This window comes from Chanodichthys erythropterus, chromosome 2 (genome assembly GCF_024489055.1).
Source record: "Chanodichthys erythropterus isolate Z2021 chromosome 2, ASM2448905v1, whole genome shotgun sequence".
NCBI lineage: Eukaryota > Metazoa > Chordata > Actinopteri > Cypriniformes > Xenocyprididae > Chanodichthys > Chanodichthys erythropterus.
Genome location: NC_090222.1, coordinates 30,556,530 through 30,570,284, shown reverse-complemented (window position 1 = coordinate 30,570,284; position 13,755 = coordinate 30,556,530). Strand labels below are relative to the sequence as shown.

General features: G+C 39.4%; 1 protein-coding gene across 1 annotated transcript; it reads left to right on the top strand.

Annotated features, from left to right (window-relative positions):
• The first annotated feature begins 6,725 nt into the window (after nucleotides 1-6,725).
• LOC137027633 (apolipoprotein A-I-like) lies at nucleotides 6,726-8,553 on the top strand. The gene is made up of 4 exons (XM_067395906.1): nucleotides 6,726-6,815; nucleotides 6,963-7,017; nucleotides 7,317-7,467; nucleotides 7,560-8,553. Exons 2-4 carry the CDS (start codon nucleotides 6,978-6,980, stop codon nucleotides 8,134-8,136), a joined length of 768 nt encoding a protein of 255 aa, XP_067252007.1. The 5' UTR covers nucleotides 6,726-6,815; nucleotides 6,963-6,977; the 3' UTR covers nucleotides 8,137-8,553.
• Nucleotides 8,554-13,755: the final 5,202 nt, after the last annotated feature.

Below are 13,755 nucleotides of genomic sequence, written 5' to 3'. Positions count from 1 at the left end.
TTTTAAAAAAGATTTTGGAAGACCCTGGCCAACTCTGAAGTAAAAAAAAAAGGCTAGTTCCTGCTTCACGTGCTAACTTAGGCTCATATAATTTAGGATTTATGTGCCTTCGGGCTTCTTCTGGAGACCTTTTCTAATCATGACTAATGGTATTCTTATAGTAGAAAATTAACTGCAGTCCTTGATCATCTAATTGTGAACTACCCCAGTCATCAATTTGCCATTAACTACAGAAGTTATATTATTGACTGAGGAGTAAATGCTTAATTCCTCTTTTGCTCTAGATTCTAAATAAACTATGAATCGGAATAAATCCACTTCAACTCAAAGTGAAGCAATCTTGATAACATCTTTTAAAACCATCACAAATGGAATAAAACCATCCTGAAGTTTGTTTCTGAAATTACACATTCCTCGCATGCAGGAACAAGGGTAAATGACATTCATAAAGAACAAATGACAACATTCCAGATATACCTGATTACGATGTTGTACTGTTCATATTAGTTATTTCTCTCTAAAGCTGTTATGCTAGAAGAATCTCTGTTCAAGATTGTAGGAGAATAATAGCAGAAGTGATTGAACATGAGTATGAGTTTCTGAATCTCTGAGTTATATGACTGTAGCATATGCACACTTATCAGGACAGTCAATAAAATCTGGAATCTTCAGGATGCTTCTCGCTTGCTGGACTGTGTTGTAATCTGACCTCGGCTCCGGCCGGTCTAGAGAAAAACAGACACTTTGGCATGTTTGTTACCCTCCGAGGTAAAACAGAGGGCCCAATTTCCTAGCTCTTGGGACATGAAAGGGCCCCCCCATGGGGGCTACGGGCCAGATTGGCATTGCAACACGCACCACACACACACAAACATACATTATTGACTGTATATGTAAAATACAACAATGCCGAAATGTACCCATCATGTATTTCAAGCGTATGCATGTTTCCTAGTGTTTAGACTTAGTTTAAATGAGTGTATTTGTGCTAGTGTTCATTTTAATGATGGAATTTTGTCTATAAACCATAACTCCTTCTACATGCTTTTCTTATATATCAAGTTTAGATTCATTTTAAAGCTATTTCCACGTCTCATTCATCTATGTATATTACATGGCTGTCAAATGCATCATTCGATTTGTTTAATGATGCTGTGAAGAAAGTACTCCATCTGATAGTCATAAAGTATGCAAATTCAGCTAGGAGACCAAACAAAGGAACTTTGTTTTGCATCTATTGGCCGTTACAATTCAGGAGGTGTGTTAGCTTGGTTTTCCATAAAAACAACGACACACAATTTTTCCTTTGTCTCCTGATTGTCTCTCGACTGCCTCAGGCGACAGCACTGTCATCACGCGCTCAGCTCCTTCCGGGACGACCATTTCCTTGGACTCTCTCTTCTTTCTTTTCTGTCATCTTACGCGTCAGTCAAAACCTCGAAAGGACCAACCAACCCAAACGCATTGAAACTCTGCTGCACACCGACTTGAAACATATGCAAGTATTAATCTCTCTGAAATTTGTTTAAACTGATTTCTGTGCTGGCTCTCAAAAAGGGTTAACTGTCGTAATTTGCCATTCTTTGACCATCCTTATTTTCCTGTCTCTACGTTCCCTTTTGTATATATTTGTATATTCTGTATTTAGATGTATAACCTCTGTAGTTGTAGTTTGCATATATTAAACACATTATTCATGCTCGATTGTCCTTTTTGCTAATTTCAACCAAAACCAGGTCACTTTAACGTTTTTCGATAGCTTTAGGCTTTGATGCTATAATAGGAATTGTTCTCGTGGCCAGAGAACAACTCCGCTTATAACATTCTAGGAGGAGCTAGGTTTGCTGGATGAACGTAGTTTCTCTAAATAATTATTAAACAAGAACTAATCATATATGTGATTGATTATAATTCGTTGTAATTAATTCACAATATATGTTTAATTCCCCCTTGGGTTGATATATGCGTCATAATTGATCATAAAGCTTTATGATTTATTATAATTCATATATATAACCCATATTTAATTAATAACTGTACAACCGCTACAATGACCAACCTTATTATTTATATATATAATTTACATGATTTACAGTTCTTGTTCAACTTCTACTATGTTAGCAGTTGAACAAGAACTGTAAATCATGTAAATTATTTTGTCCAATCTGTAGTCACATTTTCAAAACTATAAACACAATTAGCACAACATCCGTCTGGTGTAACCATACCATTAAGACAATTCATGTCGTTTTCACACAAAGTGCAGTTCTAAAATGCTTAAATTTTCTTTTATTACAAGCTTACTCAAAATCATGGATCTTTCTGATCTTATTTACAAATGCTTAAACACAGCATGTCAGAAATGAAGACCTAATGTTCTAATCTTTAAATATAGTATAAAACCTACTTCTGCAACAACAGCAGGTCAAAAGTACTGAAAAATATAAATTCTGAAACAATTGATAAGCATTTTTTAAAGTAGCAGATCATTTAAATATTCAGAAATAGCAGATTGCAATCTCAGTTGGAGGCATATTCAGGTGTTGAAGTTCTTTTCATTACATGGACATACAGTAAAATAGGACTCCTCGAAATGGTTTTGTTCAATGTGGATACAAAACAACTCAGAGGAAAAAATGTCTGTGCTAAGGGAAAGGAATTGTTGAAGGAGGAGAGGAGTAGTCAGAAAGAGATTTCAACCAAGGGGGCAACTAAAGTTCTGCATAGGGGACTCATTTGACCAATGTCTGCCCTGAGCAATTCTGTTACTTTCGTCTTCTTTTCTACTGTACATTCTATAAAGTAATGACTCATTCATTTTTAGATTGTCACAGACACGTCAGGTTCCACCTCCCTCCAATACCCACGCACTCAGTCACCGGAGTTCTAATCACCGCCAACTGCAATCACACACAGTCACTGTCCGGTCTTGTTTGTACCACAGCTCTATGTGTACTTACCTCAAGGACACCTTCTTGCTACTTACCCATCTCCAATGTCTCCAGTGTCTCCAGTCTTCCTCGTGTGCCTCTCCAACTGTGTGTGAGTGTTCCTCGTCTCCAGTCTCCAGCGTGTGCATTCCCCATCTTCCTACAATCAACAAAAGGACAGTATCATTCTTCTATCAACACTTCAACTCTCTGAATTACCATTTACTCACCTGATTCTCTGCTGATATCAATAAATCACTTAACTTGTTTTTACATCTGCCTCCGAGCCGTCTCTGTTGTAACATAGATAGTATGTTGCCAAGAATGCACACATTCAACACTTAACAAAAACTGCAATAAAAGGAAACTGAATGAAGGTTTTTAGCATTTTGAAATGTGTAGAGTTTGTATTTATTTAACAAAATATTGTTTTGGCCTGAAAATTAACTATTTGGCTAATTGTGTGTTGCTGTGGGGTTTTGTTTGTTTGTTTTGTTTTTTTTTTCTCCAAGTTGCCAGCCAGCACCAGCTTGGTATAATAGGACATTAATGGCAGAGTGATTGTACATGAGTTTGAAGTTTCTGAATCTCTGAATTATATGACCAACCATATAATTTATATATAATTTACATGATTTAACATATCCTTTGTTTAAAGTATATCAATTTAATGGGTAACTTGTGAATGTTGTTATGTATGCATAGCAACATACTGTAGCTGAATTTCAAGGCGGCATTGTTCCCATTAGGTGCATTTTTTTATTATTATTATTTCTTTTTGGAATGTTAGTCACTTTGAACACTTCAACATGCTGCCTTTGCACTTGGCATTACCCCACTACAAATTTTACGTTCCCAGAACATTCTCAGAACGTCGCCACTGGTGTTAAGGACGTTGTCTAGTAATGTTCCCAGTATGTTCAGAGACAGTCACGATGTGGAGTTCTTTTAAAGGTGCTAAAGAGGATGTTTTGTTTTATACATTTTTGCTATATTACTTGAAACTGTCTTTACTAACTGATAAAAGACTATTTATTAGGTGCACTGAAAGGAATAATATTAATATACATTATCTGTGAATGAGGTAGGGCCTTAAAAACATCAGCCAATCTTTTACGCGATCATTGCGTAAACGATTGGCCCTCTGGCTTGTCAATCACTGCTGTGACGTTCCTTGTGATAGATGCACGGCTGCGCACTCCAGTAACTTTCCACACTCCACAGGCGCTGCATGCAATGTTTTTGTCAGGAGACAGGAGTAACAACTGCAGATTATGAGTTACCTGCGGTGAGTCCAACATAATGAATCCACTAACACGACACAGCGAATGCCGGTGGTAAACACTCGTGTTCCAATACTCGTGCACAAGTTTTGGGAGACGTTCCCTTGACATGAGCTGTGAAGAAGGGGGGTTGTTCTTACGCATGCGCTCATTTCAAAAACTCAGTAACAGTCTATGGTTTCTCAGTCGACGAAAAGATCCTCTTTTGCACCTTTAAGGTTTGTGGGATGTTATTTGGCGGACCTTCACTGAACATTCAAGACGTTCTCTGAATGTTTAGGGAACCATAGTTTATTTGGAAATGTTCTCAGAACGTCCCTGCTCCCTTGTCAAAAAATTTAATTGAACCTTTTAGCTAAATTACAAAACAATTATTTCTTAAATGTCTTACAAAAAAAGCTCTTTACAGGTAATTCCTCAATTAAAATTATGAAACCTTTTCTTTAAAATGCAAATCTCTTGCAGTATATCATCAGATGGCAACAGCACATGCATGAGCTAATGTAACTGCTGTATCACTGCATCAGCAACTACACAATTACGGCATCCTTTAAATAAAGCAACAGGCAGCAGGACATCAGTGTTTCTGGATCATCACTGACTGAAGCACAGGCGCTACTCTCCAGCACAATGATAACCTCACAAAACTCAGATAAGAGAAACGCAACATTAAACACTAACAGATCTCTTTAGATCTCAGCATCTTCACTTATTACAAACCACTCATTTCTTTCAAAAATCTTTTTAATGAGATGTTGATGTTTTATCAAAATTTATAAATGAGTCGCACTTGGGCTCTTGGAGTTGCATACAACTTAGTGAGGCAGGCATCTGTTGCATGTATTTGTTGGTCATGCTTTAATAAAGTCTGATTTATTTTGAGATGTTTTACTTTTAGTTCTTTATGGAAAATCAAACATAAGTTGAATCCTCATGAAAATAGGTTTGCAGTAATATTTTTACAAAAACAGCACATACCTATAAGAGAGTGACACAGATTGCATGTATTTTTTTCCCCCTGTGCTCTAAATTCCCAAGGCTACAGTAAATGTTTTTTTTATGTGTGGAGGAAATCAGATATCTAGTTGAAGTGTTGTAAGCGGACTCTGCCCCTCCACGCTGGCTGGATAACGGGAGAGGTGTGTCTGGTTTGGGGTTTAACAGAACGTAATGCTGAATGAGTCATTTAGGGTAAACTCTATAGCTTGATTCATGCGAAAACAACAACTCTCACTTGCAAATCAAAGCTCAACTCAAATGATCACATCAAATTATGTACACGGAAAATATACAATCTAAGTACTAATAAGAGCATTTAAAGAATTTTTGCATCAAATAAGCATTTAGTTTCAAAATTCATATATAATGTTTTCAACAAAATCTACTCAACAAAAGCACCATTGTCCATAAGCAGAGCTATTTATCACCTGTCCACACTCAAGTCACTTTTCAGATGACACAAAAATCATCTGACACATGTAAACCAAAACAAGTATGACCCCATTTAATGCTCCAGTGTTTCTATTTTTATTCAAAACCACTATTTTTTTTAAAGGCATAGTTTACACAAAAATGAAAAATCTGTCATCATTTACTCACCCTCATGTCATTCCAATCCTCTAATCAGGATGAGATTTGACTTTCTTTCTTGTGATGGATGTTCGCTAAGGCTTTCAAACCTCAAAAATGATGCTTCAAAAAATAATTAAATAACAAGTAAAAATTACAATAATAAATTATTATTTTTTGGTGATTTTCTTTTTCACATAAACATATCATATGGCTTGAGACTTGGAAAAGCTTGCATAAGCAGTCCCCATTATTTAGAAACAGTTTTTAAAGTTTTTATGTTTTCTACAGAATCTAAATGTATTCTTATTCTTAATTTCTTTGTCTAGTAAAAGTAAATTGCAAAAAACGTTTACATAAAAAATGTTTTCTGATATAAAAGATTAAAAAAAAGGTGATATGGCCACATGAACAAGAAAACTGCCCCCTCAGTTGAAGGTTTACGTCCCAATCTGAACTAAATACTGTGGAGGCACAAAGGTAATAACTTTATAGTGCTTAATTAAAAATATGAAATAAAAAAGTTTAGAGAAACTGCGTTTTCTGCCCACTTGCTTATAACAGTATACTTATTTATTTGTAATATTAAACTAAATAAAGGTTAATCAATCATTGATCATCAGTGAATTATAATGACCAATTAACTGTAAATTCAAAAATTCCTTTTAAAGATCTCATTATCTAAAGCAAACAACAGAGATTGAATTCAACTGAATACACCATGGCTCTGTCTAGACTCTAGAGAAAGTTTTTTTTTTTTAAATAAAAAAAAATAAAAAGATTCAGTATCAGTAAGTTCAAAGCACAACATCATGTGACAGCAGGCTGAAGTGATGGTGGGGGAGCGGCACTGACAGCATGGCACTGGATGCTGGACTTTGATTTTTTCCTGTAGATTATTCAACTGCACGCACACACACACACACACACACACACACACACACACACACACACATATATATATATATAAAGCCTCAGACTGTATGGACTCACAGAGGCTTACTGAACTAAGCAATACCTGGAGGACTTGAAGGTAATTTAAGCTTAACAGACTATAAAGATTACTAAAATACTTTTGCAAATAGTATTTATTGTAAAGTAAAATATATTGTATAAATAAATATTAAATGTTTTAAACCTGTAAATGTAAATAATTAATTTATTTTTTACTCCTTTTTAGCAAAAAACTGTGAAGATGAAACTGTATCTGATTCTTGCCTTTGTGGCATTCACAGGTAAATCATGTTGTTGTCTTTTGTGGCCAAGAAGCTGAAATGCCCTACCTTTTTATCAACACATTTTGTAAACTTTTGTAAACAACTTCAGTTGAATTTTTAATTTTTAAATTTCATGTTGAAAAACTATACTAAAAGAGAAATAAAAAGTATTCAAAAATATGGGGGGAAAAAACAAAAGAGAAACTAATTAAACAGAAAAATGCAAACATGAACAAGTACACATACTGCAATGTTTATCTGTTTGAGCAGATTGGAAACTGTCTGGTGGACTTAGAATTATTTGTATTTTTTTCCAGGTTGCCAAGCCAACCTTTTTTATGCTGATGAGCCCAAGCCACAGCTGGAGCAGTTGACTGATGCATTCTGGAGTTATGTTGCACAGGCCACACGCACAGCAGAGGACACCCTGAAAATGATCAGAGAGTCTCAACTGGGTCAGGAAGTCAAGTAAGTAATGTCCAGAAGTCTCACTATGTTTGAAATACTAAAATCTCAAACTGCATTAACGTAAATACACGTTTCAACTTTTCACCTCCTAGTGTTAGACTGACCCAGAGTGCCGACATGGCCAGTGAATATGCCGTCACCCTCAAGAAACAGATGGATCCTCTGGCTGAAGAGCTGATGACCAAAATCACCAAGGAAGCTGAAGTGTTGAGGGAGCGATTGAGCCAGGACCTGATCACTGTGAGAGACCAGCTGGAGCCCTATGCTGACAACCTCAAGAGCCAGATCCAGCAGCGAGTGGAGGAGCTCAGGACGGCCATGGCTCCATATGCAGAATCCCTGGATTCTGAGACCCTGAAGGCCACTCTGCTCCAGAAGAGTGAGGAGCTGAGAGGAAACCTGGAGCAGAGTGTGAAGGAGCTGCAGACTCAGCTGGAGCCCTACACTGCTGAAATCAAGGAGAAGGTTGACCAGCGTCTGCAGGAGTTCCAGAAGACCGTGAGCCCTCTGGCTGAGGATCTTCAGACCCAGATTAGAGAGAGAGCCCAGATGGTCCATCAGAGTCTCACACCCTACGCTGAAGACCTGAAGGAAAAGCTGGACCCCTACGCACAGGACCTGAAGGACCAGCTCACCTCCCTGTACGAATCCTTCATCAAGAGAAATTAGATGCTTCAAAGACTTCTTCCTGTTTCACTAACAGAACTGTTTTTCCTTCCATGAGCATTGTGACTCCAAATTCCCATTTATCTCCATAACCATGACCTCCATTATACTATTAGACATCAACAAGATCGTTATGGTCTTTATCTATCTTACAGTTAGACCAAACACTAATATACAGGAAAGGTGATTTTTTTTTGTTTTTTCTTTGCTAAAATCCTGTTGTTTATACAATAACCATTCATTTATACAGATGCAGAATACATTTTGCTCTCTTTCTTTTGTATATTTATTTCAGTTTAGCAACTCTTTATTACCTCTGATAGAAAATGTGTTGTTTCTTGGAAATGTATAAATGCCAAGTGTATAATTTGTCTTATTTATCAACAATAAAACACCCTGCCATTTATTACCACAATGTTTCTGAATATTATGTCCAATTGTGTAGATCAGCATACCTGAACTGTCATTCCAAATGTTCATTTATGCTATTCATATGTTTTTTTTAATTAAATTTATTGTCTAATTCAGTAGCCCTCTGAAAATGCATAAGGCTTGCAGACAAAATAAAAATTAGGCCTATTTCTTTAACAAAGAATCTACACACATTGTTATCTACATACATATATAACAGACAGATTTATACAAAATTTCTGAAAGTCTGTATGAGTGACAAAAAGATTATTTAAATAAAGCAACTCTTAACAAAGGACATGCAGAAATGATAAAGGTCATATCAAAGGATTTCTTCTAACACAATAAAGATTAGATAAGTTTTAGAACTTTGCAAAAATGGGGAGGAAATTAACTGAAGACGTTAACTGAACTGACGAATTGGGATCTTGTCTGAGTGCCCAGTCACCTTTGAGTGTAAACTGAATGAGCCAGTGGACATTGGTGTGCAAGATTTGCACTGCGCATTCCTCCCCTGCGAAGCAGATATAAAGGAAGAGTGAGTGTAGACGCACATTAAGTTTTCGCTGAGGAGCCAAGACAGTGCTTCCCAGCCCTTCAGTGGTGGTACAGCAATTGTGGCAACAAGATGTAATGTCTCTGTACCCACCTTCAGAGAACATGGGTTACATATGTAACCAAGACATTCTCTTTCATTCAGTCACATCTGATGTTATGTCAGAACTGAACTCACGAATTGGGATCCATACCAAAGTGCCACTATTGCTGACCCTTCCAATGCCGTGTATAAGCTGCCAAATCCCCCCGCACTTGCTGGGGCAGAAGAAGGACAGGGCTTAGAAAGAGAAATGTCTATCACTGATGTTCTGTACAATGAGACATCCCAGACAGCAACATAGTGTTGGCCCAGATCCGGCCCACATTTGGCCCGTGTGGAATCCACATGTACCAGATGTGGGCTGAATCTGGACCAACACTATGTTGCTGTCTGGGATTGCATAACACTGGAAAAGCATATCCCTGTAAGGCAGGGGTCTCAAACTCAAATTGGCGGTGGACCGTTTCTGTGATTGACACCTCATAGGAGGTCCATATTAACATTCAAGCGCATGAAAGCGCAACATTTCAGAAAATTTACTTTCCTTCGCATTATTTCTCATTTACATCAAATTTGCCTACTAAAATATCTTTATACCTATACTATAAATATTTTATTTACCATACTAAATGTAAACAGCAGTGTCTCTCTCATTGTTACAGAGTGTAATATAATTATATAATACTATTACTAATATAATACTACTAATATTAATTGCAATAGTCTGGTGCAACTTCTCACATCCAACAAGGTGCATGGAATAAAAAAAATAAAAAAGTAATTTAGGAACAAAACCATCAACACCTGTGTGGAAGGGTCAGAAATAAATAAATAAATAAATAAATAAATAAATAAATAAATAAATAAATATTATATATATATATATATATATATATATATATATATATATATATATATATATATATATATATATAAATAACGTTTTATCTTTTATATATATTTGTCCAAGATGCCGTTTGACCATCGGTAACGTTTAATGGCTGCATCAGACGCGTTTCGGTGGTTTAAATCGACGCTCGTGACTTAAAGTCGAGTGCTTTTACTGTAATTTAGACAAGCGCGCTCATAATAGAAGCGATTGAGAGCGCGGCTCATGGTTGCATAGCAACGACAGACGCCACCGGAGCGAAAGCACATTGAAAAGAAGGAGAATGCGGCTCGCCCGCTTATGTGACGCGATATGTGAATGCCCCCATAGAACGGCGACTTTTTCTTTGCATATCAGAAAAGTAGCAACTAGAGAAGAATAATAATTTAGCGGGCCGGATTATGTTTTATTTTTGAGATCAGTTACGGGCCGGGTAGAGGGGGAGGGCAGGCAGTTTGAGACCACTGCTGTAAGGGAATGCTGCGGAGACCACATCCTGCACATAGGAGATATTATGTGGAAATTACACACATGGACTGGCCAATCAGGCAGTGCTACATATGGAAGGTCTCTGTGGTAGACTCAGCCTAGCTGGGTAAAAACAATACAGAGCAGAGAAGGCAGAGCAGCTCTGCCAGGGAAAGACATGTGCTTGCCATGAGGGAAGCCATTCTGTGGAAGAATACACATGTGGGATCACCCAGTAGGGGGAATCACAACTCATGGGCTGACCTTGGGCACACACACAAGTGTTAGACCTAGCGTCTGACGCTCCACCACATCTTGTAAATTCTCACAAACATGTTAGGTGTTTCCCAGCCCACAGCTCTACAAATGTCTGCTATTGAGGAGCCATGTGTCAACACCCAGGAGGATGCTACACTCCTCGTAGAGTGAGCCCTCACCCCCAGGGTACTGCTGATCTTGAGCTTGGTAAGCCAATACTATGGCATTCACCATTCAGTGGACGAGCCTTTGCTTGGAGACAGCCTTTCCCTTCTGTCCCTATAGCAGACGAAAAGCTGGTCTGAGGTCCTAAAGCTCTGTGTATGGTCCAGGTATAAGTGCAAGGTGTGGCAACATACACTTTTCAGGGTGGAGGGAGACAGCCTTCACTCCAACCCTTCCTGCAGGGAAGAAAGATCGGGCATTTCCAGGGGGCCTTCTTGTTGGGAAGAACACCACCACTTCACAGCGTAGGCATGTAGAGGCCTTGTAGAGGTTGCTCTCGCTGAAGTGATGGTGTCTACCACCACTGGAGGTAGATTACCCAAGTCCTCCATGTCTCGTCCAGAGACTACACGTGGAGGGTCCAAAGGTCTGGACACGGGTGCCTAATCTCTGAGAAAGCAGGTTCTTCCTCACAGGAATGCGCCAAGGAGGGGTTGTCATGGGCAGCATTAGTTCTGGGAACCAGGTCCGGTTGGGCCAGTAGGGCTCAACTAGCAAGACCTGCTCCTTGTCCTCCCTGACTTTGCACAGTGTCTGTACGAGAAGGCTCATTATGGGAAACACATATATGCGTAGGTCCCGAAGCCAGCTGTGTGCCTGCGCATCTGTGCCAAGGGTCCTATTGGTCAGGTAATAAAACAACTGGCAGCTGGAAGTGTCCCAGAGAGGCAAACAAGTCTACCTGTGCTTCCCAAAAGCATCTCCAAATCAGCTGGATCGTCTCAGGGTGGAATCGCCACTCCCCCAGGAGTAAAAGCTGTTGTGAGAGCTCACCGAATGCGTGATTAAGCTCGCCCATGATGTGAATGGCACAAAGCGACCTCAGATGCTTCTGACTCCAAAGAAGGAGATGGCAGGCGAGTTACGACATGTGACGGGAGCATAGACCACCTTGATGGTGAATGTACACAACGGCCACAGTGTTGTTCGTCCAGACCAGTATGTGCTTGTCATGCAGCAGCGGTTTGAAGCGGTGCAGAGCAAGCCATACAGCTAGCATCTCAAGGCAACTGATGTACCAATGCAGTCAAGGTCTGTCCAGGAGCCAGATGCTGCATGCCTAGTGCACAAGGCACCCCAGCCGAGTCCAACTCCATACTGAGAAAAGAGATCCTCTGCACAGGGAGAGTTTGCTCTTTTACCAGTTGATCCGAAGCCCCAGATGGCTGAGGTGTTGGAGCACCAGGTCCCTGTATTCGCACCGCGAGTGGGCCTGTATTCACAACCGCAAGTGTGCCAGTATAAGCCAGTCATCGAGAATGCGAACGTTGTGTTCCCTCATAAGAACAAGGGCCGCCTCCACGACTTTTGTGAAGACAAGAGGCGACAGGGAAAGCCTGAAGAGGAGGACTTTGTACTGATATACTCATCCCTCGAGCCTAGGGGGAAACCGGTCGAAATGATTCACATAGCTGAGTCTTATTGTCTGAATGAGCCAGCAAAATGGTCTGGGGAGCGCTAGCCAGGCCCTGGTTGTTCGCTGAAGTAGTCCTCCCCTGGAAGGAGGAACTAGATCAGGGCATAGCAGAGAGGACTCCACCTCATTTGAGGTACTCAAATTTTCATTTTCATATTTCTATATTATATTGTGACATTTCTAGCATTTTTTCCGCCATATATCATTATTTGTCACTGATATGTCGTAGATTGCTATATGTCCAATTCAGAAAAACCCACGAGTTTAATAATTCCTTGATTACAATATTGATTATGCTAGACTATAGGTGTGTTTGACATCTGCTGCAGTTGCTGCATGCAGTTGGGGAGACATGAAGTTGAACACTCTCTGCTTACTGAGTTTTCTCACACTGCGTTTGCATATTTATCACAGTTTAAGTGAAATAAATGCAATATTTGTCAAATACACTGATGTTTCAGGGACATTTTTCATTCAATACTTTATGTACTGCTTACAGCAACTGTTTGTACAAGAATAAAGTTCCACATAAAAATATTGTCACAGAACAGAAGAGTGCAGACAGGTAAGTTGAAAACAGTTTATTCAACAGGTCTGTATGAAACACTGGAACTGGATTCAGCAAACAGTGAGTATAGTTGCATATGAATATCAAATGGTAACTTAGCTGGCAATTCACCGAAATGTCCTTGCAGGTGAACACTGGTAGAGGTGAATGGGAACACAGCAGACTTGGATCTGAAGACAGAAGATGGATGTCTGAAGACAGGACACGGAGGATCAGGTAAGTACTCAGGTAAGTAGCAGGTAAGGGGTCCGTACAAGTTAACAACGAGACCAGACACAGCGTCGCAGTTCCCAGCTGTTCTGGACTCCATTTCCCATCCATGACCCTCCCTGGCCCACAACTGCACTCACTCCACCACTCAGTATTCACCTGCACCTGATCCTCATCATCACCCAATCACCACCAGATACTTAAGCACAGCACTCACTAGTGATGGGAAACCGAGGCTTTCTGAAGCATTTGAGGCTTTCATCAAATTGTGCTGAAAAACAGTTCATTACTCGAAGCTTTTAACAGTGCGCATTAGTGACATCTGGTGGTCAGACTTGTTTTCTCCACCATATCTATATCACCGCGGAGCAGATCTACGGTTTGAAAAAGCATGTGACCAAAGCTTCGGAAGTCCATGACATACGGAATCGCTCTTGACTTGAATCAGTTCTATATAATCTGATGTAATCTCATCTAAATTAATTTGTGACAATGAGACCACCACTCGTGTCATTTAAATGTAATCTGGCATATACCCGTGGTCGGAGTGGCCAAGACCACGAAGACCTACCCGCCAT

Coding starts and splice junctions, on each gene's coding strand:
- LOC137027633 (XM_067395906.1), top strand. CDS start 6,978: ATGAAACTGTATCTGATTCTTGCCTTTGTGGCATTCACAG. Junction 7,018..7,316: donor TGCCTTTGTGGCATTCACAG/GTAAATCATGTT, acceptor ATTTTTTTCCAG/GTTGCCAAGCCAACCTTTTT. Junction 7,468..7,559: donor CAACTGGGTCAGGAAGTCAA/GTAAGTAATGTC, acceptor TTCACCTCCTAG/TGTTAGACTGACCCAGAGTG.